Here is a 27772-nt window from a genome sequence, read left to right on the forward strand (position 1 = left end):
TCTTATTCAGTGAAAACCAGCTTCCATAATGATATAGGAAGTATTTCTTGGGCTTAATCAGGTAAACACTAGTAAACAGTTAACATATCAATAGTTTAGTTTGATGAACACAAGTAGAACAGTTCATATTTCAATGGCTTAGCTAAGTAGAGTAATCTAGTTCATATTTGAATGGTTTAATCAGATCATTTATTTGCTTCAGTGATATGAGAGTGTGAAGGATTGTGCAATAAGTATCGAATGAAGATTATTTGAGTGTGGAGACTGATAATACAAAAGACAGTACAGTGAATAGAAGGCATTTACCATCACTTGATGTTGCTGCTTTTGCTACTCTATAAAGTGGGATGTTGTTTTTCTGTGTTGGAAAGCCTGCGGGCATTCTCGTGCTGTATATGTTTACCTAAGACCTGGAAAGCTGAATGGTGAGTTCATTCAGCGTGACCTCATTTCAGCGCGGCGAGATGTCGAGAAATGTAAACAGCCAGCATGCATGAGAGCGCCAAATGTAAAAGACATGGAAAGTCTACAGGGAGCTGTTGTCTTAGCACTGCTGTCTCGCACATGCTACCAACACTCTGTCAGAAACACAAGCAGAAAGATGTTACTCTTCATATACACTTTTTATTATGAGACTTAAGATGATTTTTCTCCTGGACATTCTTCGGTATCATTAAAGGTGCGCCGAAACCCGAGGGCATAAACATTGAATCTGATATCATTTAAGTGGCCTGATTTAGGACACATAAAAATCTTGCAAAATATTACAGCCGTCGTTCACATTCAAAGGCTTTACATCTCAATATTTACAACACGTGGCCCCATTTAAAATCTCTGAATATTAGACTTTAAATTACATTAGGTACTACAAGCTGAGCCGCTGCCAGCAAATAATCTTATATAAGAATAAAATTATACAAGGTGCGAATGCAGTAACACTGTGTTACTCTCTGAATAATACATCATCTGTACATCACAGTTATATCCGTTGACAAACCGAGTCCAATTATAAATACACAACTGAACAATGCAAGGAGAAAGCACGCTTCTGTGCTTGGTTCTCACTTAGTTACAGCATTTTCGTTCGCCTGTGCTGGACCAGCATCCTTTTAAATGTACAATAAAGTGGTCAAAAACAGCATCTGCGAGCACGGCCCTTATTTACAGTTGCGATTCTCTTCACAGCTCAATTCCCGTAGGTATAACACCATATTTGCACTGCAAGAGAGTGACCCAGGATGACAAAACGTGCCATCGACAGCCATCCACCACTCAATGCTGCTCGCTTGCAGTGCATACTGTGTAACGTACCTTATCAAGTACTTATTTTCAAACTAAACTGATGTTTATAAATAAAACAGAATATAAAACAAATATAAACAGCAGATTTAAGGAAACCCAGTGCAAGTTTCACACCTGAAACCACGGAAAAAAAAGCCACTGCTGGGTACTAACTGTAACGGCTCAAAGGTGATTCTTTTTCTGATGATGATTCTTTCATGATATTATTACAGGTGAACAATATGACCTACGGAATAAATATAAATATATTAATGATTTGTTTATCAATTTAATATTTACTTGACCTGTAGGATCATCTGAGTGTCCTCTATAGCTATCCTTATTATTTTAAAGGCAACAGATATTTGAGTGTTTTTTTCCCCCAAGCTTTTGGGGATACTTTCTATGTATATACATATCTATATACACATATATAGTGTACAGATCTTTGATTTATATTACACTTGCTAGACATGACAAAAACACTGCAAGCAAAAGCTTTCCTCCTCAAGGAGGAATACTGATGCACTAGTCCCATAAATGCACAGTTGACTTCCTGATTGGTAGTTGAATGGTGAAGGGCTGAGACCTCGAAGACTAGCCTTGACTAGCCTCCAGTGGTCTTCTGATGCCCCAATATGCCAGCAGTCTGTTATTAGTGATATACTGTTCCCCACACCTCTTGAATCTTCTTACACCATTTGTCTGCATTACCACTGGGATCCATTAGATAATACGTCCTGTTTGGCTGCATATGAGAAAATGATGAAAAGATTTAGCAGCATTTAGCAAAGTACCAAGAAGTAGCATGATATTACAATGTTTTATTTGGAGATGTAACCTTATCGATATCATGCTATGGTGATAGCAAAACTCAATATTATTAACTGTTATTATTTAAAATTGTGACTCAAAGCAGGTATTACACACTTTAACCTCTGATGCGTTTTACAAAAATCACAACTGAAAAAAAGTTCCTGCGATTCAATATATTTGACATCATGTACAAACAGTACAAATAAACCACATGGTCCTCGAAATGCGGTCCTGAAACTGCAGTCTCTGCTATATCATCCAATTCGGTAGGTGGCGGTGTTATGGAAAAACTAGGGCCCTAGAAATGCGATACTAAAACTGCAGCCTCTCTGGTCGTGCAGGAACATACTATTGTAAATTTCGGGTACAAGTCAACTTATTACTGACTTATGTCTTCTTAGTTAAGAACATAAAAGTTTGAGCTCATAAAGTGCATTAGAGAGAAGTATTTAACTTAAAAATGTACAAATTTTTTCCAATTCTTCATTTGTCATTTATTGTTTTAAATATCGCAATATAGTGTATTGTGGACTTCATATTGCAATATTATCGTACCGTGAGATTTTGATATTGTTCCCTAGTTAATACTACGTCTTATAAATGATATTTAGTCATCTTTCAGCACGATGCATTTATCGAAGTACCATGATATTGCATTAAAGGATTAGTTCCTTTAAAGGGGTCATCAGATGCACACTTTCCCACAATTTCATATGATTCTTTAGGGTCTTAATGAAAAGTCTCTAATATACTCTGGTTAAAAATTCTCAATAGTAGTGTAACACCCTTTTACCTTGTCAAAATCAGCTCTGCAAAATAGCAGCTCATTTTAAGACATGGCCCCTTTAAATACCACCGAGCTCTGCTCGCCCCACCCCTCTCTCGGATTATGTTTACTTTAGCCGCATTTAACCGCGTTTATCGGTGAAACTTGCCAACAAGCACATTATTAAGAAAGGCCATTTGCAAAGTTGCATAAAAACCCTTAAACTCACTTCTGCTGTGGGTGAAGCTGCATCAGGAACGATTCGCACGAAGATAGATGCTTATGTAGATCGGGATTGGTGCTTTCCATTTAAAGGTCCCATATTGTACACATTTCTGGAGGTTTATTTTAGTTGTTGATATCCTTAAGAATATATATTTGCGGTATAAGTGCCAAAATCCATCTCAATATATTTTTACAGCTCCTTTTTTAGGAGCTCTGCCAAAAACAGGGAGAGGGTGCTCGCTGCAGAGCCATATGGGAGTAGCTGGAGCTCCAGCTCCCCCTCGCTGGAGGTAATGGGTGGAGATAGACACCTAACCACACCCTAACCCTACCCCTTACCCTATCCCTTAACATAACTCCACCCATTTGTTCACACAGAGGTGGAGCTGGACAACAAGAGAGGTGGAGCTGGAGGCCATTTGGCTCTGCAGTGAGCAGTACTTGAAAACAGGTCAATTTTGGCCCATCTAATTAATATTCATGAGCCTCTCTTCTGATTGGCCTCTTGTTTTCTGAGTGACGCACAGCCAGGCCAACCACAGTTAACTACGGTCATGTATCGTTGTAGCCAAGCCCAGAGCCATAGAGAGAGCCTAGCTTGCTGATACTCAACAGGATATTTCAGAACGATCATTAATGTTTTTTCTTTTTCAAACACCGAATGCAGTAAGCTACATAACTGTTGCTTCAGTAAAGCCCCTTTCACAATGCGCGCTGATTCTGGAAAATCACGGGAACGAGCGCTGTGTGAACAAAAGCCAGAACCATAAAGGCAGTGTTGTAGTGATGATGCACGTTATCATGCGACTCTTCACAACGAAAAAACACGTGCAAAGTGGAATGAAGCGGCGATCAGGCAGAGCCAGCTCCTCACTATCAGCGCTGAAGCACAGTTTGTTCAGGTTAGTTTCAGTTTAGTGAAACGTACGCATCGCATTACATCTCACATCCAAACGTCACATGTCTTTATGGGTTGTGTGTAAAGCACGCACAGATTCTGGAAAACAACTGTGAATGAACCAAATCAAACAACTCCGGAACAAATCATGGGACACATTATCCGTGTATTTACCGGAATCGCTGAGTGAAAGAGGCTGACGTTGACGTGCCTCTGGTCTCTTATATTCACGTTGTTCTGAAGCCTGTGCAATGATGTAGTTTCGACATCTATCGACTGAACAGGGTTTTTTCGACTTGTTTCCGTGTTGTTGTTGCTTAGCAATGTTTTGGACACGATATTGTCTGGGTTTGACAAAAGGAGGGTGGGACGGTGGTTGGTGCTCGGGGTGGTGACTGAAGGCGGTGACTGAGTAGATCGGACGTCACATCTGTACGGAAGTCACAGTGGCTCGTGAAAATGAACAGCTACTTTAAGCAGGCTGTGTGCAGTTTACTGTGGATTGACTGTTTTGAAACTCATATGGTAGTTACATAGTCCCTAGACCTCAGTTATCATGAAAAAAAACAGGAAATTTTGATTTTGACAATATGGGACCTTTAAAAACGAAAGTAACGCTAAACCTCTGCCTCTTAAGCGGCTCAGATGTCGGGAGTAAATGATGACTGCTTTGTTCATTATTACATTCAACAACAGAACACCTCAATCGCTCAATTAGAGTCTTCCTCTGCACAATGGCACAATGGTAAGAAAAAAAATCTTATTTCAAACAGAAAACAAGATAATTTTTCTTACCCCATTGGCAGATTATTTTGCTTGTTTCAAGCAAAAACACACTTAATTTTGACTTGTTTTTACTGAAAACAAGAAAATAATTTTTACTTGTCTAGAAAATCCTTCTTGATTTAAGAATTTTTAGATATTTTGGCTGGAAACAAGTCAAAAAATTCTAAGTAAGAAAAGCATTTTTTGCAGTGTATGAATAAAATGAGAGCCTGGATGCACATGAATGAACAGAAATCTACTTGCTGAGAATTTGGCTTTTCTTATGGTAGTACCTCTAATAAGATATTATCAATGTCCAATTTAACATATCCTCTGTGGTGGTAAAAAATAAAAAAAGACTATAAAAAAGACTTGTACTGTAAAAAAGTGTTTAAAATTTGGCTTTCTTTAGGGCAGTCTTAGGTCTCTTTAACGCATAGTTCATGGCCAAGAAACCACGAAATGGGCTGATTGCCCAATAGGTTGCTTAGTGTGCATTGTCCTATGTGCTAAGTTTAAGGGTTTCTTGTGCGCACATAAAAGTCTGTATATTTTTTACTTTTGCAAAGATCCTTGAGGCTATATAATACGTTGCTAAGTATATAGTGAGAAGAAACCCAAAATGCTTATACCCTGCAATTTGCATAATGAAAAAGTGCACCTTGAACTTATTCATTCGTATCTGACAATCACTATTAAAGAATCACTAAACAGCTGCCATGAAACCTCACTCCTTGTACGATAACTTTTTTAAATTAAATTCTTCATTTTCTATTATAAAGTTTTTTTTTAAAAACTACACTTTTCCACACTTTTTCAGACCTGGAAAATAAATCAAATTCTATGCTTTTCCATACTTTTTCAAACCTCATAGGAACCCTGCATAATGTAATAAAAAAGTAAAAAAAAATACTATAGTTTTTACCGTGTGGACAAAGAACGTCTTGAAATTCTTGGCCTCAGGACGCAACTCTGGAGACCATGGAATTTCCCCCTTTAGTACTTTATTCACAGGATCCACATAATATAGATGTGGCCCTTCTGTCAGTAAAAGCTGACGGCGTCGAGCAAACAGTCCCTGTGAAAAAATGACAAACAAAAAAGGGTCAAAAACATTCACTGTCATTACAAACTGCAACCAGAAGAGGGTGCTATTTGTTTTTGTATTCATCTCTTTAAAAAAAAAAAGAAAAAAGAAAGAAAGAAAAAGAAAAACATGCACCTGTTTTTCACACTATTGATACCATAAAAGATAAGAACCAGGGAGGAAAATGTTACCTTTCGTTTGTCAACAGGCCCCATTTTATATATCAAGTTATTTTCAACAAACTGGTGCCTTTAAGACAGAAAAAATAGCAGATGTTAATGAATAACAAGCTGTCAGTTACAGCTACTTGTGTTGTTGAAAACAGAACTTTAATGATCAAGAGTTCACTTTACAAAATGCTGCAAAAAATCCTAACAGGAAATGCAAGAGATAAAAAAAGGTCATTATTAGCACATACACACGCAACGCTTTATGATCTCTATTACTATGTGTAATAACAAAATGAATGTGTGTTTAAACTACACTGTCACTACAGGATGGCAATTTAATATTTAACCAGAATGACCGTTTATGAGCAGGAAAACAAATTTCTGAATGAAGGTTATAACATACCAAGGGTTGCCACTTGTTTGCTTCTGCAGCAGAAGTCGTTTCTCCTCACTGGAGAACTGCAGGTCCAGCTCAAAGGAGTTGCTGTCCAGATCATGGATGTACTGCTCAATATTGCTGCTGGATCTCAGTGGGACGATCTGTGATGAGCTGGATGGGACCACCAGCAGGCTGTTGAACTGACTGAGGAGATCTTCATACTGTGGGATTCAAATAAAACAGCAATTTGTACCTTTAACTGTCATTAGACACTTAAATATTTCACTTTAATTAAACCTCAAGTCGTGGCCGGTTTTACTTTGTATCTCAGAGTGAAAAAGAATATTAAATGAGAAAAAAATAGACGGCGGGCTTGATTTTAGCGCCGTCTCTAGCTCACAGCAGACTGGCGGTCAGAGTAGAAGGAATAAGGATGTTCTGCACAAGCCATCAATCTGACATCATTAGAAGATACACCATTCTATAGGGGAAGCAAATTTTTAAATGTTCAGGCGAACGCAGGTCTACGCAGAAACCAAACAATGAAGATGGTTTGAATACAACGAGACGCTGTGCAGTGCCAAGTTGTGGAAGAACAGTCTTTGCATTGCCTTTCTTTTGATCCCAATGTTAGGAAAGAGTGGATGAACTTTATTTTTAATGAAGATCTAGACGGCATCTGTAAGAACTTGGTACTTTGTTTACTTCATTTTACAGCGGATTTATAAAACATAGAAAAACAGAATTTTCAGAAAGATTGAAAATAAAAGATGACGCTGTGCCGGCTATAATGAATCCAACAGTAGTGTCGCAACACACAAGTGTGAGTAACTATTTTTATTTTGTGGTCACTATTGCTTTGTCTGTTATTGCAGATCGTTTGATATGTACTGAGTGTTTATGCATTTTTATTACACGGCTCTTTGGAATGCTTGATTCTGATTGGTCAGTTGAGACATTTGCAGGTTCGTTCTTTTCAAATAATCACCGCTCCAAAGTAATAACGCATAGCCGGTACTACTTGTATGTTTAAAATCCCTCCGTGCCAACAAAGATTACCGTTTGGCGCCATCTTGTGACAAACACTGGACAACCACAATTAACAATGGAAAATTTCGACATTAACCTATTTAAATTGTCTTACTAACGTACATAGTTTGAATGTTAGTCACGTGGTACTATATCGTTTCGCGGAAGGATAAAAATGTTAATTTAAAACAAATATGCCAATAAAAGGTTTCAAATTCATATTCATGTCCAGTTTTTTCCTTATGTGGCAAGTAGCCGTGTAATAAGCGGGATAATGTACAGGCAGCCGGTAGTTATCGCGAAATAAGCCCCTTCAGTGTGAGCCCCTTCCTGATCACACTGTCGGGGCTTATTTCTGCGATAACTACCGGCTGCCTGTACATTATCCCTTACTTAACCTATATCACAGCAGCATCCATCTATGAAGAATGTAGGTTGTCAAACATACACAGCTATTTGTCAATCACAGCAGTGGGCTTTTACTTCCGAGTCTACAATACGCCACAGCTATTTAAACAGGGCTTTTTGATGAGGGGGTCCAAACAGGACAGAAAATAGCCAATGACTTCTAAATTATGATGTTTTTTATGTCAAAATCTTAACATCATAAGTGGACCTCAGAGAACAGTACAAAATAATAAAAAAAGGCAGTTCATGACCCCTTTAAAACATTATGATACAAAAAGCAAAACAAAGCAAAGCATAACCAAATAAAACTAAAAACACAATACAACATCAAACATTCAAACACAAAACAAACGAACAAACAAAAACAACAAAATAATAACATACCAGAACAACAACAAACAAATCAAATCTCTGTTCATTTATAATTTTTCACAGTATCCCAAACACAAAACAAACAAAAACAACACATTAAAAACATAACATAAAACAAGCAAACAAAACATTAAACAAACAAAAAATAAAAACATAACAAAAAGAAACGAAACCAAACAAAAACAACTAAATATCAACATGACATAAAACAATAAAATAAAAAACATAACATAAAACAAGCAAACAAAACATTAAACAAAAAAAACATGACATAAAACAATAAAATAAACAAAAAACATAAAACAACCAGACCAAAGACAAAACAAAAACAACAAATTAAAAACATAAAACCACCAAACCAAACAAAAACAACAAAATAAAAACATAATATAAAATAACCAAACAAAAACAATAAAATAAAAAAATAAAACAACCAGACCAAACACAGAACAAACAAAAACGAAATAAAGTAAAAACATAAAACAACCCGACAAAACAAACAAAAACAACAAGTTGAAAAACATAACAAAACATCCAGACCAAACAAAAACAACAAAATAAAAACAAAACAACCCAACAAAACAAAATTCAAAACATAACAAAATAACCAGACCAAACAAAAACAACGAAATAAAATCGTAACATAAAACAACCAAACAAAAACAACAAAAACAAAATAACCAAACAAAACACAAAACAAACAAAAACAATAAAATTAAAAACATAACAAAAGAAGCAAACACAAAACAAAACAACAACAAAATAAAAACATAACAAAACACCCAGACCAAACAAAAACAACAAAATAAAAACAACCCAACAAAACAAAATTCAAAACATAACAAAATAACCAGACCAAACAAAAACAACAAAATAAAAACGTAACATAAAACAACCAAACAAAAACAACAAAAACAAAATAACCAAACAAAACACAAAACAAACAAAAACAATAAAATTAAAAACACAACAAAACAACCAAACACAAAACAAAAAAACAACAAAATAAAAACATAACAAAAACAACCAAACCAATCACAAAACAAAAACATCAAAATAAATACATAATATAAAACCACCAAACAAAACAAACAAAAACAACCAAACCAATCATAAAGAAAACTAAATAAAAACAAACAAAACCAAACGAAAAACACAAAGCAACAACAACAAGCAAAACACTTTATATATATGGGTCATTCTAAAATTGCGGGTACATTTTTCGTCTCTGAGATAAACCTTTTATTATTTTCCAAAAACAAAAAAAATTATTGAAACAGTTTTGAATAATTACACAAATTATATCAAGCTATCACTAAAAATAATGTTTGTGTGTGTATTTAGGAACATTTTGTCTTAAAAATATTAAAATTAAAGACTCCCTCTATACCTATTTTTGACAGTCTATGCCTCCTGAATCATACATTCAGCTTCAGTTATCATGAAATAATTGCGTCTAATTTTTATCTTTTTTGTGTGTTTACTCTACTAATTTATGTAAACAGTTGCATAAACCATCTATTTTGTGTTTTATTTGTCGTTTTAGTAATTAAAAAATACATTTTGTGTCTGTCCCTACGTTCTGGTCAACTCTGTTAACTCTGTTATAAAAAGGCATAACAATCTTTAAAGCAGTGATAGAAAAAGCAAGTGACTTGCTCAAAGTGATGTCACTTCCTCTGGTGGGAAAATCTGGAAGGCACTGAGGTTTGCCATTATTCCTCTCTCATTAATTTGTACAAAATGTTTAGGACACACCATTAGTAGATTCATTATTTGTCAATTCTGTTATTGTGATATTTCAGTGAATCTCTCATTCACCTTTTTAAAAACAATATTATGATGAAAACACATAAATTTCAGTTTTAGACATGCCATGTGGTATCTGGTTTGAGGTTAGCATCTTGAGCTAAAGCACAAAATGGTGGAAAATGTCAACTCTGTTAGTGGTCTAAAAAAGTTTAATGATAACAGAGTTGACAGTGATTACCAGAGTCAAATGTTCCCTATCACATTTAGGCATTTTGTATTATTTTACTGTAAATTATATATTTGTTGTTGTATATCATTACAGGTTAAGGAAAATTAATGATAGGTAAATGAAGCTGTCAGCAGCAGAAAGGCAGCGGCAATACAGGGCATGGCAAAATGCTGACCCTATAAGGCAGGCAGAAAATTTAAGAAAGGACAGAGAAATATGGCACAAAAGGAAAAATGCAGGGCAGACAAATGAAGTGGCTGATCTATGTGAAAGGGAGAAAAGACAAGCACAGGTATTGGAGAGAGGCAGAGCAAAAAGGCAGAGACTTGTAGAGATGACACCACCACAAAGTCCTGAACTAGACCCTGAACCACATATCCAGGTAACATTAGGTCCAAGAGTAGAATTTTATTTACGTTATGTAGACACATGCAGATTGAGGAAAGTTAAGTTCTGTGTTAGGACTGTCAACATAACTGTTTTCTCCAAGATGTTGTGTCTTAAACGTATACTTCATAATTTCGCATGGTCTGTTTACACATTTTAATTAATAGTTCACTGTGCAACTTTGGAACTGCATAGGAATGCTCACCCCACCATTACTTAAAGGTATACTCCACCCCAAAATGAAAATGTTGTCATTATTCACTTACCCCTATGTCGTTCCAAACCCGCTGGAGCTTTGTTTGTCCTTGGACAACAATTTTAAAGATATTTTAGATGAAATCATTGACTACCTGTTAAATAACAATGTCAAGGTCCAGAAAAGTAGTAAAGACATCGTCAGAATACTCTATACTGGATTTCATCTAAAATATCTTAAATTGTGTTCAGAAGACAACAAAGCTTTTACGGGTTTGGAACGACATGGGGTTAAGTGATTAATGCCAAAATTTGCATTTTGAGAGAGCAGCTGTTGAATTTTATTTTCCAGACACATGCAGTTAATTTTCAAGTTCATGAAAGATCTGTAATTTGTATTTAAGATTAAATAGTTGTTTTTACATTTAAAATGGTTTCAGAGTGTGACAGAAAACATTGTTGTTTTTGAACTTATAACTATGGGTGGTCAACTCTGTTATTAATATCAACTCTGTTACCATCAGTGTCAACTCTGTTTGTTTGAGATTTTGCTTTAAAAATATCATTATGTGTGTTTTACTGTTAAAAAACTGATTAGAAGCTGATTAGCCTAAATAGTTTTCTTATTACATGAAATATTGTAGAATTGCAGTCATTTTTAAAGCTATGTTTAGAGAAAATGCACAATATCTTGGCAACGCTTCAGTTAAAGGTGTTGATATGTTTTACTCTAAAATAAAAAGTCAACTATTTATTAGGCTTAAAGTTGAAGACAGAAGTTCTCTTAGGGCAGACGGTGTTTTAAATTTTTTCACATTTGTCAACTGTATATATTTGACCCAGTTTGTCTATAACAGAGTTGACATTTTTCTGTTCGTACTTTGATTTTCAGAATAATTTTTAAAAAGTTTAAGATCAGCAAATATTGAAAATATTAAATTTGAAGTGTGTTCTATGAAAATAAAAAAGTTTAACATAAAAAGAAAATCCTATTTTTTGTCTTCTTTTTCGATTTGAAATGTACCCGCAATTCTAAAATGACCCATATATATATATATATATATATATATATATATATATATATATCACAGTATCATGGAGAATGGAGAATAATAGGAATGATAAATCTAACTAACATTGCCATAGTAGTCTTCATCATCTTCAGCCATGGCTGGTAGGTAAGGCGTCAGCTTGGGTGGAGTCTGAACCGGCAAGTTCTCCCATGAGATTGTCTCAAAGAACATGTGGCCTTTCAGTGGATTGAACCCACCCATTTCCTCACATCCCAGCCGCTTTCTAGGGTCCAAAGACTGAAATCAGAAAGAAAACAATGAGTGTGCTCCACCACCGACAATGATGACATGTAATGGAAACTAAAATTCTCACCAACAGTCGCTGCACCAGATCTTTAGCCTTAGGGAAGAACTTCTCAGGAAATTCGTATTCCAGCTTGATTATCTTTTGGAAAATCAAGTACTCGTTCCTAATGAAAGACAGAAGTAAATGACTAACAGAACTCAAAAATCAATATCATCTGAGTGGGTTTTGTAGCCTCACTAGCAGAGCTGAGAGAAAGGGTTAAATTACAGTCACGTGGTTCAATGTTTTGTTTTCAACGGCACATTTATTGGTTGTAATGTAACCAAAACGGCAAGCGGGTCATGTGACCCAGCGGTTGGGGTTTCCTCAGAAGCCCTCTGTACTGTCTACACAAACAAGTCATAAACACCAAAGCCAACACTTCCTGTTATTTCACACCATGTTTTTTAAAACTGCGATTACAGCAGTGATCAACCACCAGCACTTCAACTGAAGTGCAAAGCACCATCACAATATTTCAAACGTTTAATTCAACTAAAACTCAACTGAAAACTCAATAACCTACCCAGCTCTAAACGGAGGTAATCCAGCAACCAGCTGGTAGATTATGCAACCCATTGCCCAGAGGTCCGAACTGAAACAGAAACAGAAACGACGTTATTGTACACATCCAACTTATTTACAACTTAAATCTCATAATATGCACATTTAAAAATGACAAAACCTTTTGCAGGCTGATTTTTGCATCAGCAGCTCTGGAGAAACATACTGTGCAGTGCCAACAAAAGAATTGGCTCTTGCTGTAAAAGACAAATTTGGACTTTGAGAGCAGATTCAGGTGGGCACAAATAGCATTACATATCTTCAGTGACCATAACAATGATAACTCATACATGTGCACAAAGAAAAATGACAGACTGTCCCATATTTATGTTATTTGAAAGCTGTTATGAGTGTATCTATAGATAACAAACACTTCACGCATGAGCTCCAAGGGGGTTGAAGGTAGTCAACGACAGACGTTAGGGAAAAAAACAACAACAAAAAGAGCAAAGCAATTCTACGTAGTAATAATAACAGTGCGTTACTTTGAGCGCTATCCGTGGACAACTGCTTGGCCGTCCCGAAATCCGTTATCTGAATGTGCATGTCTTCGCCCAATAAAATGTTCTCCGGTTTAAGGTCCCTAAATTAAAAGAAAAAAGTCAAAGCACATATGTGACCCTGGACCACAAAACCAGTCATAAGGTAAAATTGTACAAAACTGAGATATATACATCATATGAAAGCTCAATAAATAAGCTTTCTATTGATATATGGTTTGTTAGGATAGGACAATATTTGGCCGAGATACATCTATTGGAAAATCTGGAATCTAAGGGTGCAAAAAAATCAAAATACTGAGAAAATCACCTTTAAAGTTGTCCAAATTAAGTTCTTAACAATGCATATTACTAATCAAAAATTACATTTTGATAGGTTTACAGTAGGAATTTTACAAAAAATCTTCATGGAACATGATCTTTACTTAATATCCTAATGATTTTTGACATAAAAGAAAAATCAATAATTTTGACCCATACAATGTATTTTTGGCTATTGCTACAGATATACCCCAGCGACTTAAGACTGGTTTTGTGGTCCAGGGTCACATATTTAAAAATGCATTACACAATTCCATTCAAAATCATATTTCTAGTAAAAAGTGTAAATTACCTGTGAATAATTCCCATTGCGTGCAAATACTCGAGTGCACAAACTATCTCAGCAGTGTAGAATCTTGTGCAAGTCTCATCAAATGAGCCTATTTTGCGAATGTATCTAAGCAGTTCTCCATTCTTTGCATAACTGAGGGCGAAATCTGACGGATTAGAAGTTAAGAACATTTTAACAGCGTAATAATGAGTTTAACAAACAGGCTTGATTTCATTTCACAGTTTCACAGCTCAACGGCACTCTGCAAAGGATACATAACTTATGGGAATCTTGAAACGTGAAGAAGAGCTTTACGAAAAAGGGATGAACTATGCTTGACAATATATCCTTCTCTCTGATCACATAGTGTGCTTTATTTTCTTTCCTGATGTGATTCTTCTCGAGAATCTTCACTGGAAAACACATCGACACCAGTTGAGTTTATTCATTTATTATCATGTATATAAAATCAAATCAAATCCAATCGAATGCCATTACTTGCATATTCCTTTCCTGTGGCCAGTTCCTTTGCAAGCACAACCTGCAATTTAAATATGTTCATTCATCAAAATCGTACCAATTGTTAATTATAAGCAAAATCTTACATATAGGCTGCAAAAACGAAAATAGTACCCACTGTTGAGAAGGAACCCTCTCCTAAAATTTTGCCAAAGCTGAAGTCCTCCTTCTTGCGTGATTGCGGAGGTTTGATGGTAGACGTCTTTGGCTGAGCGCTTGCCTCACCCCCGCGGACCTCCATGCTGAGACAGTGAGGAAGGTTGGAGTTGAGCTGAGTCCTTACCATTGATGAAGAAGCACAGGAGCACAACACCACGCTAGGCTGGATGGGAGCAGCATCGTACTGAGCGAAAACACACAAAACACACACAGAGAGCAAACATGACACACACTCAGACATGCGGGTGCATGTGCAATGAGGAACAAAACCACCTTGGAGGCAGTAACCAGCAGCTGATAAAGTACAGTAGAGCTTCCGCAGAGAGGGAGGGCTGTGTTTGTTTTCACCCAGGATTACGAGTACTCAAATTCATTCACTCAGACCTGCCTTTGTTTACGCTGCAGAGAAGGCAAAATATTTACCCTGCTGAAGTTACAAAGCACCACGCTGTTGGTTAAGTGGAGCTGTTAGGCATAACCACACTTTTGACACTAACCACATGTACTGTACTTGAACGAAACTCGCGAGGTGAGCGTTTCAAAGGTGGTCTCTGTCATTTTTTACTTATAAATAATTCAATTTATAACTCTTCCTTCAGTGAAAAAGTTGCTATTTTCATCAAATTATTTTTGGGTGAAGATTGGGTGCTATTATTCATAATTTAATTCATAATAATGCTTCCTTCAGTGATTCCTCTCACATCAAAATCCACTAACAAATTTAGTTTGGAACTGTTTTAGACTGGTTTTGCTCGTAAGCAGTGCTTGATCTGTGCGTATTTCTCTCCTGATTCAGACAAGGCCACTTTTTCACTGGAGAAAGCTGGTATTATGAACAGAGGACTCATATTTTTGCTGGAGGCAACATAAAAAAATTTCCTAATGATGGATTTGTTTCTTACAAACTTGCAGTTTTTCACATGACGTTAAATGATGCACTGAAGTTGTGTGAATTACTTATTGTGATGTTTTTATCAACTCTTCGGACTCTCATTCTGACGGCACCCATTCACTTTAGAGGATCCATTGGTGAGCAAGTGATGTAATGCTAAATATTTCCAACTCTGATGGAGAAACAAGCTCATCTACTGTACATCTTGGATGGCCGAGTTTGGGTGAGTCCATATTTGGCAAATTTTCATTTTTAGGTGAAGACTGGGCGCTATTATTCATAATTTAATTTATAATAATGCTTCCTTCTGTGATTCCTCTCACATCAAAATCTACCAACATATTTAGTTTGGAAGAGTTTTGGACTGGTTTTGCTTGTAAGCAGTGCTTGATCTGTGCGTATTTCTTTCTTGATTCAGACGAGGTTAATTTTTCACTGTGGAGAAAGCAGTATTATGGATAGAAGACTCATATTTTTGCTGGATGCAACTTTTAAAAATTCCCTAATGATGGATTTGATTCTTATAAAACTCACAAGTTCACATGATGTTAAATGATGGACAAGAGTCGCGTGGATTACTTGAGTGTTGTTTTTATCAGCTGTTTGGATTCTCATTCTGACGGAACCCATTCACTGCAGAGGTTCCATTGGTGAGCATGTGATGTAATGCTAAATATTTTCAAATCAAATGGGGAAACAAACTCATCTACTGTACATATACAGCCAAGTCAATTTTCAGCAAATTTTCATTTTTGGGTGAAGATTGGGTGCTACTATTCATAATTTAATTCATAATAATGCTTTCTTCAGTGATTCCTCTCACATCAAAACCGATCAACATATTTTATTTTGAACTGTTTTAAATTTTTACTGTGCATATTTCTCTCCTGATTCAGACGAGGTGATTTTTTCACTGGAGAAAGTGGTATTGTGAATAGAAGACTTTTGCTGGAAGCAACATTAAAAATGTCCTAATGATGGATTTGTTTCTTACAAACTACATTTTTTCACTTCACATGATGTTTAATGATGGACTGGAGTTGTGTGGATTACCTAAGTGATGTTTTTATCAGCTGTTTGGACTCTTAATCTGACGGCACCCATTCACTTTAGAGCAGTGGTTCCCAAACTTTTTTCTGTAAAATTCAAGCAAATAAATAGATTTGCGTGACGCACTGCACAGCATGCTGCTAGAATCTGGTTGAGAAATATATAGGCATCAAAATGAAAGCGCACAGGTTCACGCAGTTTGTGTGAATCTGGCGATAGATCGCACATCCACTGACTCAGTACGTTCTGATGAAAGGGTATATATAGGCCATGGCTAAACAGATGTCTTACCGGAGAAAATTTATTTGCGTGGTGCCCCCCCTGGACGTGGTGCCCCTGGGCACTTGCCCAATTGCCCATATGGTTAATCCGACTATGGTTACAGCACAGTATGCGGCGCTATTGCAAACAGGAACACGGACATTTTTTGTCATTGCGTTATTTGAGCTGACTTTTTTTTTGTTTTTCTGTTAAGTATAAGCGGTACACGAGTGGAGCATTCATACGGGCCGTGAGCAACTCAACGGAACGCACATTCATAGAGCGGAATACTGATCAGAGCGTCACACATTGAGCAGTGCACGCTGAATACTGCCGTTTCGGCCGTTTATCTCTTTCGAATCTCTATAAAAATCGGCTGTAAACTAGCCTTGCCGCACCCCCCTTATCATAACTCCGCACACCCCCCAGTTTGGGAACCACTGCTTTAGAGGATCTATTGGTAAGCATGTGATGTAATGCTAAATATTTCCAACTCTGATGGAGAAACAAGCTCAGCTACTGTACATGTCGGATGGCCTGAGTTTGGGAGAGTCCAATTTTGGCAAATGATCATTTTTGGGTGAAGATTGGGTGCAATTATTAATAATTTAATCCAGGGGTCCCCAAACTTTTTCCTGAGCGGGCCACATAATTTTCTTTTGTTTAATAGGGGGCCGGGTCGGCTTATAAAAGAAAATTCCATGGGCCGGACTGACGACTACTACTACTACTACTACTACTACTATTATTATTAATTTTATTATGATTTTACCTGTATTTATTATACCTTTTAATGCTAGAATAGTTTATTATTTTTTTATGCACCAGATAGACAAATTATCAGTTCTTTTCAAAAGATATACAGGTGCTTCTCAGTCATTTAGAATGTCATGGAAAAGTTCATTTATTTCAGTAATTCAACTCAAATTGTGAAACTTGTGTATTAAATAAATTTAATGAACGCAGAGTGAAGTAGTTTAAGTCTTTGGTTCTTTTAATTGTGATGATTTGGCTCACATTTAACAAAAACCCACCAATTCACTATCTCAACAAATTAGAATATGGTGACATGCCAATCAGCTAATCAACTCAAAACACCTGAGCCGTCAAAATGGTCTCTCAGGTTGGTTCACTAGGCTACACAATCATGGGGAAGACTGCTGATCTGACAGTTGCCAAGAAGAATCATTGACACCCTTCACAAGGAGGGTAAGCCACAAACATTGATTGCCAAAGAAGCTGGCTGTTCACAGAGTGCTGCATCCAAGCATGTTAACAGTGGAAGAATGGAGTGGAAGAAAAAAAGTGTGAAAGAAAAAGATGCACAACCAACCGAGAGAACCGCAGCCTTGACAGGCTTGTCAAGCAAAACAGATTCAAGAATTTGGGTGAACTTCACAAGGAATGGGGTCAAGGCATCAAGAGCTACCACACACAGACATGTCAAGGAATTTGGCTACAGTTGTTGCATTCCTCTTGTTAAGCTACTCCTGAACCACAGACAACATCAGAGGCTCTGGGCTAAGGAGAAGAAGAAATGGACTGTTGCCCAGTGGTACAAAGTCTTCTTTTCAGATGAGAGCAAGTTTTCTATTTTATTTGGAAATCAAGGTCCTAGTCTGGAGGAAGGGTGGAGAAGCTCATAGCCCAAGTTGCTTGAAGTCCAGTGTTAAGTTTCCACAGTCTTTGATGATTTGGGGTGCAATGTCATCTGCTGGTGTTGGTCCACTGTGTTTTTTGAATCACACGTCAAATTCCACCTTCAGCATTTTCAGCGCTTCCACAGACTTTTCAACTGGTTCTCAGCTGAAAAACTTTGGGTAACTGGGAGATGAGTGAAGTCTTGCTTTTGCACTTGTCCCACAAGCAGTGCTATTTCACCTCAAAGTCATTTTGTCATCGCTCTGAATTTTCTAGCCAGCTCGTGCATCACCTGCTATTTTAGTTTGAAAGCCAACCTTTATTATCAAATACCGACATGATATAAGTAAAACATATTTAAAATTACATTTTCAAAATATGTCTCTGGCATTGTTCAGAGGGCCGATCCAAATGTGGGGGCGGGCCGCATTCGGCCCCCGGGCCTTAGTTTGGGGACCCCTGGGTATTAAAGGAGAACTCCGGTGTGATTTTGACCTAAAGTGTATTGAATCATGATACCGAGTGTGAACGTACCTTGCATATCTCATCTCGGTTTGCGTCCAGCTGTCCGAAATCTGGGGTCAGTTAGCCGATGCTCACAACAGGTTGTCAATGAGAGTCAACAGGGCATCGGAATAGCCATGTAAATAAATCACTGTTTTACGCCATTTACGAGGCACAAAGTAGTGCCACACTTCATTGGTAGACTTCCAAGGGCCCTGACATTTAAAACGAGACATTGAGAACTCAGAAAAAGCACCGGTAGTTTATTTACAAGAAGGTTTATACAGACAGTACCTGGAAAAGAAAATCCGGTCGCCGCCATCCTGAACTTAGTCACGATAAGTCGAGTGTCGAGCACCAAGGAATTTATCAGGTTATCAACGTATCAGGTTGTAGTTTCCTTCGTGCTCGACACTCGACTTATCGTGACTACATTTAAGATGGCGGCGACCGGTCTGTTCCTGGTGGAAAATGTCTGTATAAATCTACTTGTAAATAAACTACCGGTGCTTTTTCTGAGTTCTCAATGTCTCGTTTTAAATGTCAGGGCCCTTGGAAGTCTACCAATGAAGTGTGGAGCTACTTTGTGCCTCGTAAATGGCGTAAAACAGTGATTTATTTACATGGCTATTCCGATGCCCTGTTGACTCTCATTGACAACCTGTTGTGAGCATCGGCTAACTGACCCCAGATTTCGGACAGCAGGACACAAACCGAGATGAAATATGCAAGGTACGTTCACACTCGGTATCATGATTCAATACACTTTAGGTCAATATCACACCGGAGTTCTCCTTTAATCCATAATATTGCTTCATTCAGTGAAAAGTCCATTATCTATTGTCCTCTTACATCAAAATGCACCAGCATATTTTATTTGGAACTGTTTTTGAAAAAGCTTTGCTCATAAGCAGTGCCTTATCTGTGTATTTTTCTCTCCTGGTTCAGGCGAGGTGACTTTTTCCATTGGAATAAGCATTTATTATGAATAGAGGACTCTATTTTTGGTAGATTTGTTTCTTACAAACTTGCAGTTTTTCACTTCACACGATGTTAAATGCTTTGATTCAAGTGAATTACTTATTGTGATGTTTGGACGGCACCCATTCACTGCAGAGCATCCATTGTGAGCAAGTGATGTAAGTGATGTAAAATATTTCCAAATTTGATGGAGAAACAATCTGTTGTACATCTTGAATGGCCCAAGTCCAGCAAATGTTCATTTTTGGGTGAAGATTGAAAAGGCTTTTCTTGTAAGCAGTACTTGATCTGTGCATATTTCTCTCCTGATCCAGACAAGGCGACTTTTTCACTGGAGTAAGCATATGTTAAAAAAAATAGAGGACATAGAGGTTTGCTGAAAGCAACATTAAAAATGTCTTAATGATGGATTTGTTTCTTACAAACACGCTGAGTTTCACTTCACAAGATGTTGTTTGTTTTTATCAGCTGTTTGGACTCTTATTCTGATGACACCCATTCACTGCAGTGGATCCATTGGTAAGCAAGTGATGTAATGTTAAATATTTCCAAATCTGATGGAGAAACAAACTCACCTACTGTGCAACTTGGATTGCCTTTACAAAGAGGAACTTGAGAGTCAAGACTAAATATAAGTCATCCATCTAATTAGGAGCATGTTGTTTAGTGGACTGCAAGACTTAGGTCTTAAAGGGATAGTTTACCCAAAAATGAATCCTGTCATCATTTGCTTACCCCTCAAGGTGTTTCAACCATGTAAGGTTATTTCTTCTGTTGATATTTTGAAAAAAAAAAGAAGAAGAAGAAGAAGAAGAAGAAAAGAAAAGAAAAAAAAGTTGATGGTCCCTAATTGACTTCCATAGTATTTTTTGTCCATGCTTACCAATATTCTTCAAAACATCATCTCTTTTGTTGAACAGAAAAAAGAAACACACAAGTTTGGATGAGGGTGAGTAAATGATGACAGGATTACATTTTTTGGGCTAACTATCCCTTTAAATACTTTAAATACATATCTTAAATACATAAAGGGTTATGTCTGTATCAACATAAGGGCAGTTTTTGCTTTAAGATAACCCCCGAAGCCATGCAAATAAAGGAAGACCTGCTTCCCCACACAGCAGGTTGATCACTCCTCATTTGTTTACTATGAGAAATGAGGAGAGAAAAAAACATATTCTAACAGGTTCTGTTATTAGTTAAAAAACTCTGGTACTTTCCAAACACCTGCAACATAAGGCACTTCTCCAATACCACTATGCCAAACACACAACCACAGAAACTAAAGAGGACTGTCCCTGTGCCTGTAACTGACAACATGGATGCTACAGGAGCTTGACATACAGAAAAGGTTGAAACAGTGCTAATAATAGTATTTCGAATAATATTTTTAAAGTCATCAATATTATGAAAAATGCATTATGCAGTAACAAAAAGGTGGTAATTTTTGCTTCACCAGCCAGTCCAAATATTTGTAATTCTTAGAATTATATATTTATACATTTAAATTAACAGAATATGTACTGTAAAATAATATCTCAAAGCCATTTCCTTCTTATAAAATCTTGCTTTGGTAAATAATAATTATGACATAAAATGTCATATTTACAAAATATAAAGTTAAAATTATGAGATACTAAGCCATACTTATGAGACGATTAAAACATCAAAATTACGAGATACAAAATATTATATTTTAAGTCATAATTCATTTGTATGTCATAATTTTGACTGTCATTAATGACTTTGACTGTTTGTACTAACCCATAATTATGAGATGATTAAAAAGTCCAAATTATGAGATAGAAAAATATTACATTTTAAGTCAAAATTACTTTGGATGTCATAATGTGACATGTGCAGCAGCAGTCAAACTTTTCACACACTTTTTAATTCTTTTTTATTACTATTCTTTTCTTTTATTTATTTATTTAAACATTTCTGAATAATAGTGTTTCGAAAAATATTTTTAAAGTCATCAATAGTATGAAAAATCCATTATGAACTGAATAAAAGGTGCATCCTGGGATGTTTTTTTTTTTTTTTTGGCCATTATTGGTTCACCAGCCAGTTCAAATAATCTTAATTCTTAGAATTATGTATTTATGTATTTAAATGATCAAAATATGTACCATGTTTTATCTCCAAACTGTCAAATATTATCTCAAAGTCATGAAAGCCATTTCCTCCAAATAAAGTCAAGCTTTGGTAAATCATAAGATGTCATATTTACAATATATAAAGTCATAATTATGAGATACTAAGCCATAATTATGAGATGATTAAGTAGTAAAAATTATGAGATTAGTAATTAAGTCATAATTACTTTGTATGTCATAACTTTGTCTGTCATTGATGACTTTGACTGTTTAATTTTGTCTTTATCTCATTATTATGAATATCTCATTTAATTTGACTTTTTATCTCCAAATTCGCAGAACCAGGCAAAAGTTTTCACACACCTTCTAAAAAAATATTACCATTATTTTCACTATTTATTGATTGATTGATTGATTGATTCAGAGGTAAATCGATGTGGGCACATCAAAATACACAGAAAAATTATTTATAACAAATTATTCAGAATTTTAAATGCATTTTAAGATAACTTTTCCCATCAACTGGTCACAATACCGTCAAAGACATGTGTACACTCTGATGTAAACAAGCACGGATGAGAAGCACGTGGAGGAGCACGCTCTGGATGAAAGTGCACTTTCTGACTTTGACAGCAGATGGCGCTAAACATAATGCAGCCATTACCCCAGAAACAAAACCGCTTACAGCTTCTGAAAAGTGTTTAAATTATTTAAATAGCCGTTCAGATTTGTGTATTTGCTATGGTGTTCATCACAACGGCAAATACTTAAATATTTAGACTTAATACGCTATTTATTTTCAAACTTTTTTACATTTTAATCTGGACTACAACATGCCACAGATATAGTCTGAAAGTGTTAATTAACATTAGTTAATTCATTAGTTAACATAAGCTACCATTTAACTTTTTTTTTTATTTAAAGAAACCAAATCAATGTATCGTTGACATATGTGACCCTGGACCACAAAACCAGTCATAAGGTTAAATTTGACAAAACTGAGATGTATACATCATATGAAAGCTCAATAAATAAGCTTTCTATTGATGTATGGTTTGTTAGGATAGGACAATATCTGGCCGAGATACATCTATTTGAACATCTGGAATCTGAAGGTGCAAAAAAATCAAAATACTGCGAAAATCACCTTTAAAGTTGTCCAAATTAAGTTCTTAACAATGCATATTACTAATCAAAAATTACATTTTGATATATTTATAGTAGGAATTTGACAAAAAATCTTCATGGAACATGATCTTTACTTAATTTCCTATTGATTTTTGGCATAAAAGAAAAATCAATAATTTTGACCCATACAATGTATTTTTGGCTATTGCTACAAACATACCCCAGCGACTTAAGACTGGTTTTGTGGTCCAGGGTCACATTTGTGATGAAGAGAAAAGCAAAAAAAGTTTTGAGAAAGAGTGTTTTCAGCTTGTTTTTTAATTTTTATATGAAATTATGGCATGCAGTTGCTTCAAACAATGGTATAAAGCTATTTAAAACATCAGCCCATGTAAATTGTTATAATCGTAATTAATAATCGCAATTACAATTTCAAGGGAATAATTAACAATTATGATTTTTGTCATAATCGTGCAGCCCTAATACTAAACCATAATTATGAAAGGATTAAAAATTCTGATTATGACTTTTTATTACTTTGTATGTCATTAATGACTTTGACTGTTTGTGGCACAATTTTGGCTTTATCTCATAATTATCATATTGACTTACTATCTCATACTTTTCATGTCATAATTATGTTTTATCAAAGGTTTAAAAAAATACCCACGCAGACATAATGATTGCTGGAATATAATATCATGACAATCTTGTCTGGAAGTGTGTGTTTGTGAAAGGATCAGCTATTTGGACAGATACTTAAAGTATTAACAATTAACATCACTTCCTTTATGACACATTAATAATATAAATGGGAGTGGCATAAACACAACGGCTAAAACAACAATAACGATTACAAGCTGCAGAATAAGCCCTTCGCCTCCCTCAGGATCAATGGCATCAAAATAGTGTACCACGCTGTAATCTGATCACACAACGGACATCTTTCCTGGAAGTCGCATTTAAAACTAGATTAGGAAGTCGAGTTTTGATAGAGTCAACAAATACGATATGACATCAGCCAGCATTGGGTGACTTCAAAAGCAAACAGTGGCACTGTATGCATGAGAGAACACTATAGTAAAGGTTGACAGGCTGCCAAAATAAGCGCGAATGCAAACAAGTTGGTTAGCCTGGTCATAAAGTGCCTTCACAAGAAAAATACATTCCTAGTTCTAGACAAAGTGCTTTTATGTTATAAAAAAAATCATAATCATAATCAAACACAGCGAGAGACAGGTGAGAGCTTATATGTAAAGAGTGTCTAACCTGTCTGCATGTTACTGTTAAACATTTGTAAGTGACAATGTCTCTGCAGATGCCTAATATGTTGAGACATACAAGCTGCAAATGTCAGATAGTATCTTTAAGATTGTAAACACTTGTTTAGCACAAACGCAGCAGCCACAATGACTTTGAGTGTTTCATTCAGTGCATCTGTAGGTATGAGACGCAGCACGAATTTCCTGCATGCGCTGTGGCTCTTTATCAAATACGTGGTCACATAAACAACATCCTAACGCAGATTAGTAACAGTTTTTCTAGTACAGCTGTCTAATTAACGTTAGTGTTTATTAGCATATTGATCTTGAGGAAATAGCTACAGGGTCTTTACTTTTAGCCTTTATAGATACTGCTGTTGTGTATTTTCTATTGCTTGCTTACACACTATTAGTATATTTAAATTACATTTTTTTACTGCTAAATAATCTGTAATACATTCAAGTTCATTTCTGCCACATAAAGTGATGCTTGAATGTCATAATTACCAAGACACCAAGCAATAATAATAACTTAAAAAGTCAAGATTATGATAAAAATTACTTTATAAGTCTTAATTTTGAATAATCACGACTTGAAGACTTAAATCTTATTGTAAGGTGTTAACACATTTTCTTCAGTTTTGAGGCGGTTTTGCTGTTTTATCCCAGTATAACTCCTTTGCTTTAGAATATGTGACCCTGGACCACAAACTAGTCATACACTGTAAAAAAAAAAAAATCCCAGTTTCATCTTAAAAACTTAAGTTTAGCAGCTGCCTTTAAATTTTAAGTTAAATTAACCTAAAACTACAAGTCATTTCAACTCACGACAAAAAAATTAGTTAAAATGACTTGTACTTTTAAGCTGATTTAACTTAAAATTTTAAGGCAGCTGCTAAACTTAAGTTTTTAAGTTGAAACTGGGAAAAAAAAAATTTACAGTGTAAGTAGCATGGATATATTTGTACACCATAAAAAGTTTTCACCAGATTCAACTTAAAAACCTAAGTTCAGCAGCTGCCTTAAGATTTTAAGTTAAATCAGCTTAAAACTACAAGTCATTTTAACTTATTACAAAAAAATGAGTTGCTATAACTTGTGAGTTTAAATGACTTAAGTTGATTTAACTTAAAATCTTAAGGCAGCTGCTAAACTTTTTACAGTGATAGCAATAGACAAAAATGCACTGTATTGGTCAATACACAATTATCTTTTTTTTCTTTTATGCCAAAAATCATTAGGGTATTAAGTAAAGATCATGTTCCATAAAGATATTTTGTAGATTTTGTACCGTAATATATAAAAACTTCATTTTTGATTAGTAATATGCATTGCTAAGAACTTTATTTGAACTCAGTATTTTGATTTTTTTGTTGCACCCTCAGATTCCAGATTTTCAAATAATTGTATCTTGTTCCAAATGTTGTCCTATCTTAGCAAATCATTTTCTAGGCCGATAAAATTAGGAACCACACTCCCATTCCGGCGTAATTGTCAAGGAAGTTTGCTGCCGTAACATGGCCGAAGCAGGCGCAGTAATATCACACAGCGCCTGAAATTAGTTCCCAGCTAGGTTAGCATTTGCACATGTGCTGTGATATTACTGCGCCTGCTTCGGCCATGTTACGGCAGCAAACTTCCTTGACTATTACGCCGGAATGGGAGTGTAGTTCCTAATCTTATCAGCCTAGAAATCACATCTTTACATTTTCCGCCGGTATTAGTACACGATATAACTACAGAAGAGTCAAGTTTTAAATAGGACAAATAACGAAACTCGTTGGTCATTTTTTAACGCAATGCTGTTGGTCTAATAGGATTCAATTATCTATGCTAAGCTATGCTAAAAGTGATATCGCTAGAACAGAACGGCTGAATGGATTTAAAAACGGTAAAAATCAACTTATTAACTCGCCGGGAGTTGGAGAATGAGCCTATTTCCAAAAAAAAAGTGGAGTGTTCCTTTAAAAAAAAATTTACCCTTATGACTGATTTTGTGGTGCAGGGTCACATATTTGTTTACAATTCTCATCTGCTGTAAAGCAATAGAGATAGCACTAGAGTAACTAGTCTTTTGAGTTGGATTAAATTTAGTGGTGTTGTTTGTCAAGTGAACACGTCTCTAGTGAGAGACGTTTCGTGAGGACACCTTAAACAAATTAAACAAATCCATCATTAACCGACTCTGCGCTGCTGCGTCACTTCCTCTGGCATGTTCACGAGCACTGCTGTTTGTTTTTAGCCTGTCAGCTGACAAACTACAGAGGCTATCAAAACAACCACAGTAATTAAAATCAAATGACACTGTATGTAACTAACAGCATCAGTATGTGCAATAACGATGAGCTAACACGGGTTTTATTATTTTTATTTTTTATAACATAAAAAATTAGGGAATGTTGAAACACCAGCCCTTGCCCTTCGTTTTTCAAAACGCCCAAACAAACAAACTAATTACTTAAATTGATTGAATTACATGTACAGAATAAAACTTACTTAAAGTGAAACCCCTCCCAAAACACTAAGCTGCTTAGCTAGAAGGAGATAGCAAGTGGCTAATTTAAACAGTGTAAATAAAGATGCGCTTCCAGGACATCCTATCGTTCAGTGCGGCTCGAGATATTATGTTGTATCTTTCATCATATACTCACAGCTTGGCTCTTGGTCTTGGCCATGGACGTTTTCAGGCAGATGTCTCAGTAATGTTGTCATTACAGAGCTGTAGTGGATGGCCGCTGCTGCCTCGCTCCTGCCAGCTCTGACGTCACACCACAACAAGCTCTCATGCAGTGGAGCGGCGTGAGAAGCGCAGTACAGACAATGAACAGCAGAGGGAAGCGCAGCACAGGGAATGAGGGAGACACCGTAAAGTTGACGTTTCTCTCTTCTGAAGGCCGTAATCCATCTATTTCAATGGTGCTCGAATCTAGTCATGGATCTCCCTCCTAACAGGCTGATGGTCTGAATCAGGTGCGTTGACGGCACTGAACGTAAACAATGCCACTGAGTCGAACTAAACTCGCATATTTTGCTGATTATTGCTGCTTAAAATGGTCAATAGTTGTCATGTGTTGGCCTGTACTAATCAGTCAGTGAAAAAAAAAAAACTTTTGGAGTACTATAATCTGCTAAAAGTTATAACAAATCAAAGAGAGGAGTGTAAAAAAAATCTGTGTCAGGGACAGAAGGCGTTTGTGGTTTGTGAACCAGGATTTCCAGGGCAAGAATCTTGACAACATTTATGTTTGTTCTTATTATTTCCGGTCAGGTAGGTGAAATATTAGGCTAATATCTTAATACTGCTCGTACATATCTTTACCACCTATTAACTATAGTTTGTCAAAATATTGCGACCTTTCCTGCTTATTCTCTAAATGATTTGGCAGGTTTCACACGTTTTCCCCAGTGGTTTAGCATCATAAATTAGCAGAACACGTTTTAAGTAGTACATTGTTTACATCCGTGTATCGCCAATATGGCCGTGCATAACCAAAATCGTTGC

The 27772-nt window shown here is 36.0% G+C and overlaps 1 protein-coding gene across 3 annotated transcripts; it reads right to left on the reverse strand.

The window, feature by feature from the left end:
• Nucleotides 1-614: 614 nt before the first annotated feature.
• Nucleotides 615-27037, reverse strand: pdpk1a (3-phosphoinositide dependent protein kinase 1a). Of its 3 annotated transcripts, none has more exons than XM_073838584.1 (14): nucleotides 26922-27037; nucleotides 14412-14636; nucleotides 14273-14315; nucleotides 14050-14187; nucleotides 13796-13940; nucleotides 13168-13265; nucleotides 12804-12879; nucleotides 12645-12713; nucleotides 12146-12242; nucleotides 11896-12069; nucleotides 6412-6608; nucleotides 6030-6087; nucleotides 5677-5829; nucleotides 615-2029 (listed from the first exon to the last, which is right to left on the reverse strand). In XM_073838584.1, exons 1-14 carry the CDS (start codon nucleotides 26943-26945, stop codon nucleotides 1937-1939), a joined length of 1590 nt encoding a protein of 529 aa, XP_073694685.1. In that variant the 5' UTR covers nucleotides 26946-27037; the 3' UTR covers nucleotides 615-1936. The 3 variants fall into 3 exon arrangements, with proteins under 3 accessions (XP_073694685.1, XP_073694693.1, XP_073694677.1); XM_073838592.1 differs by lacking the exon at nucleotides 26922-27037 and adding an exon at nucleotides 18831-18901; XM_073838576.1 differs by lacking the exon at nucleotides 26922-27037 and having other exon boundaries at nucleotides 14412-14693.
• Between the last annotated feature and the right edge of the window lie 735 nt (nucleotides 27038-27772).

This window comes from Garra rufa, chromosome 1, assembly GCF_049309525.1.
Source record: "Garra rufa chromosome 1, GarRuf1.0, whole genome shotgun sequence".
Lineage (NCBI taxonomy): Eukaryota > Metazoa > Chordata > Actinopteri > Cypriniformes > Cyprinidae > Garra > Garra rufa.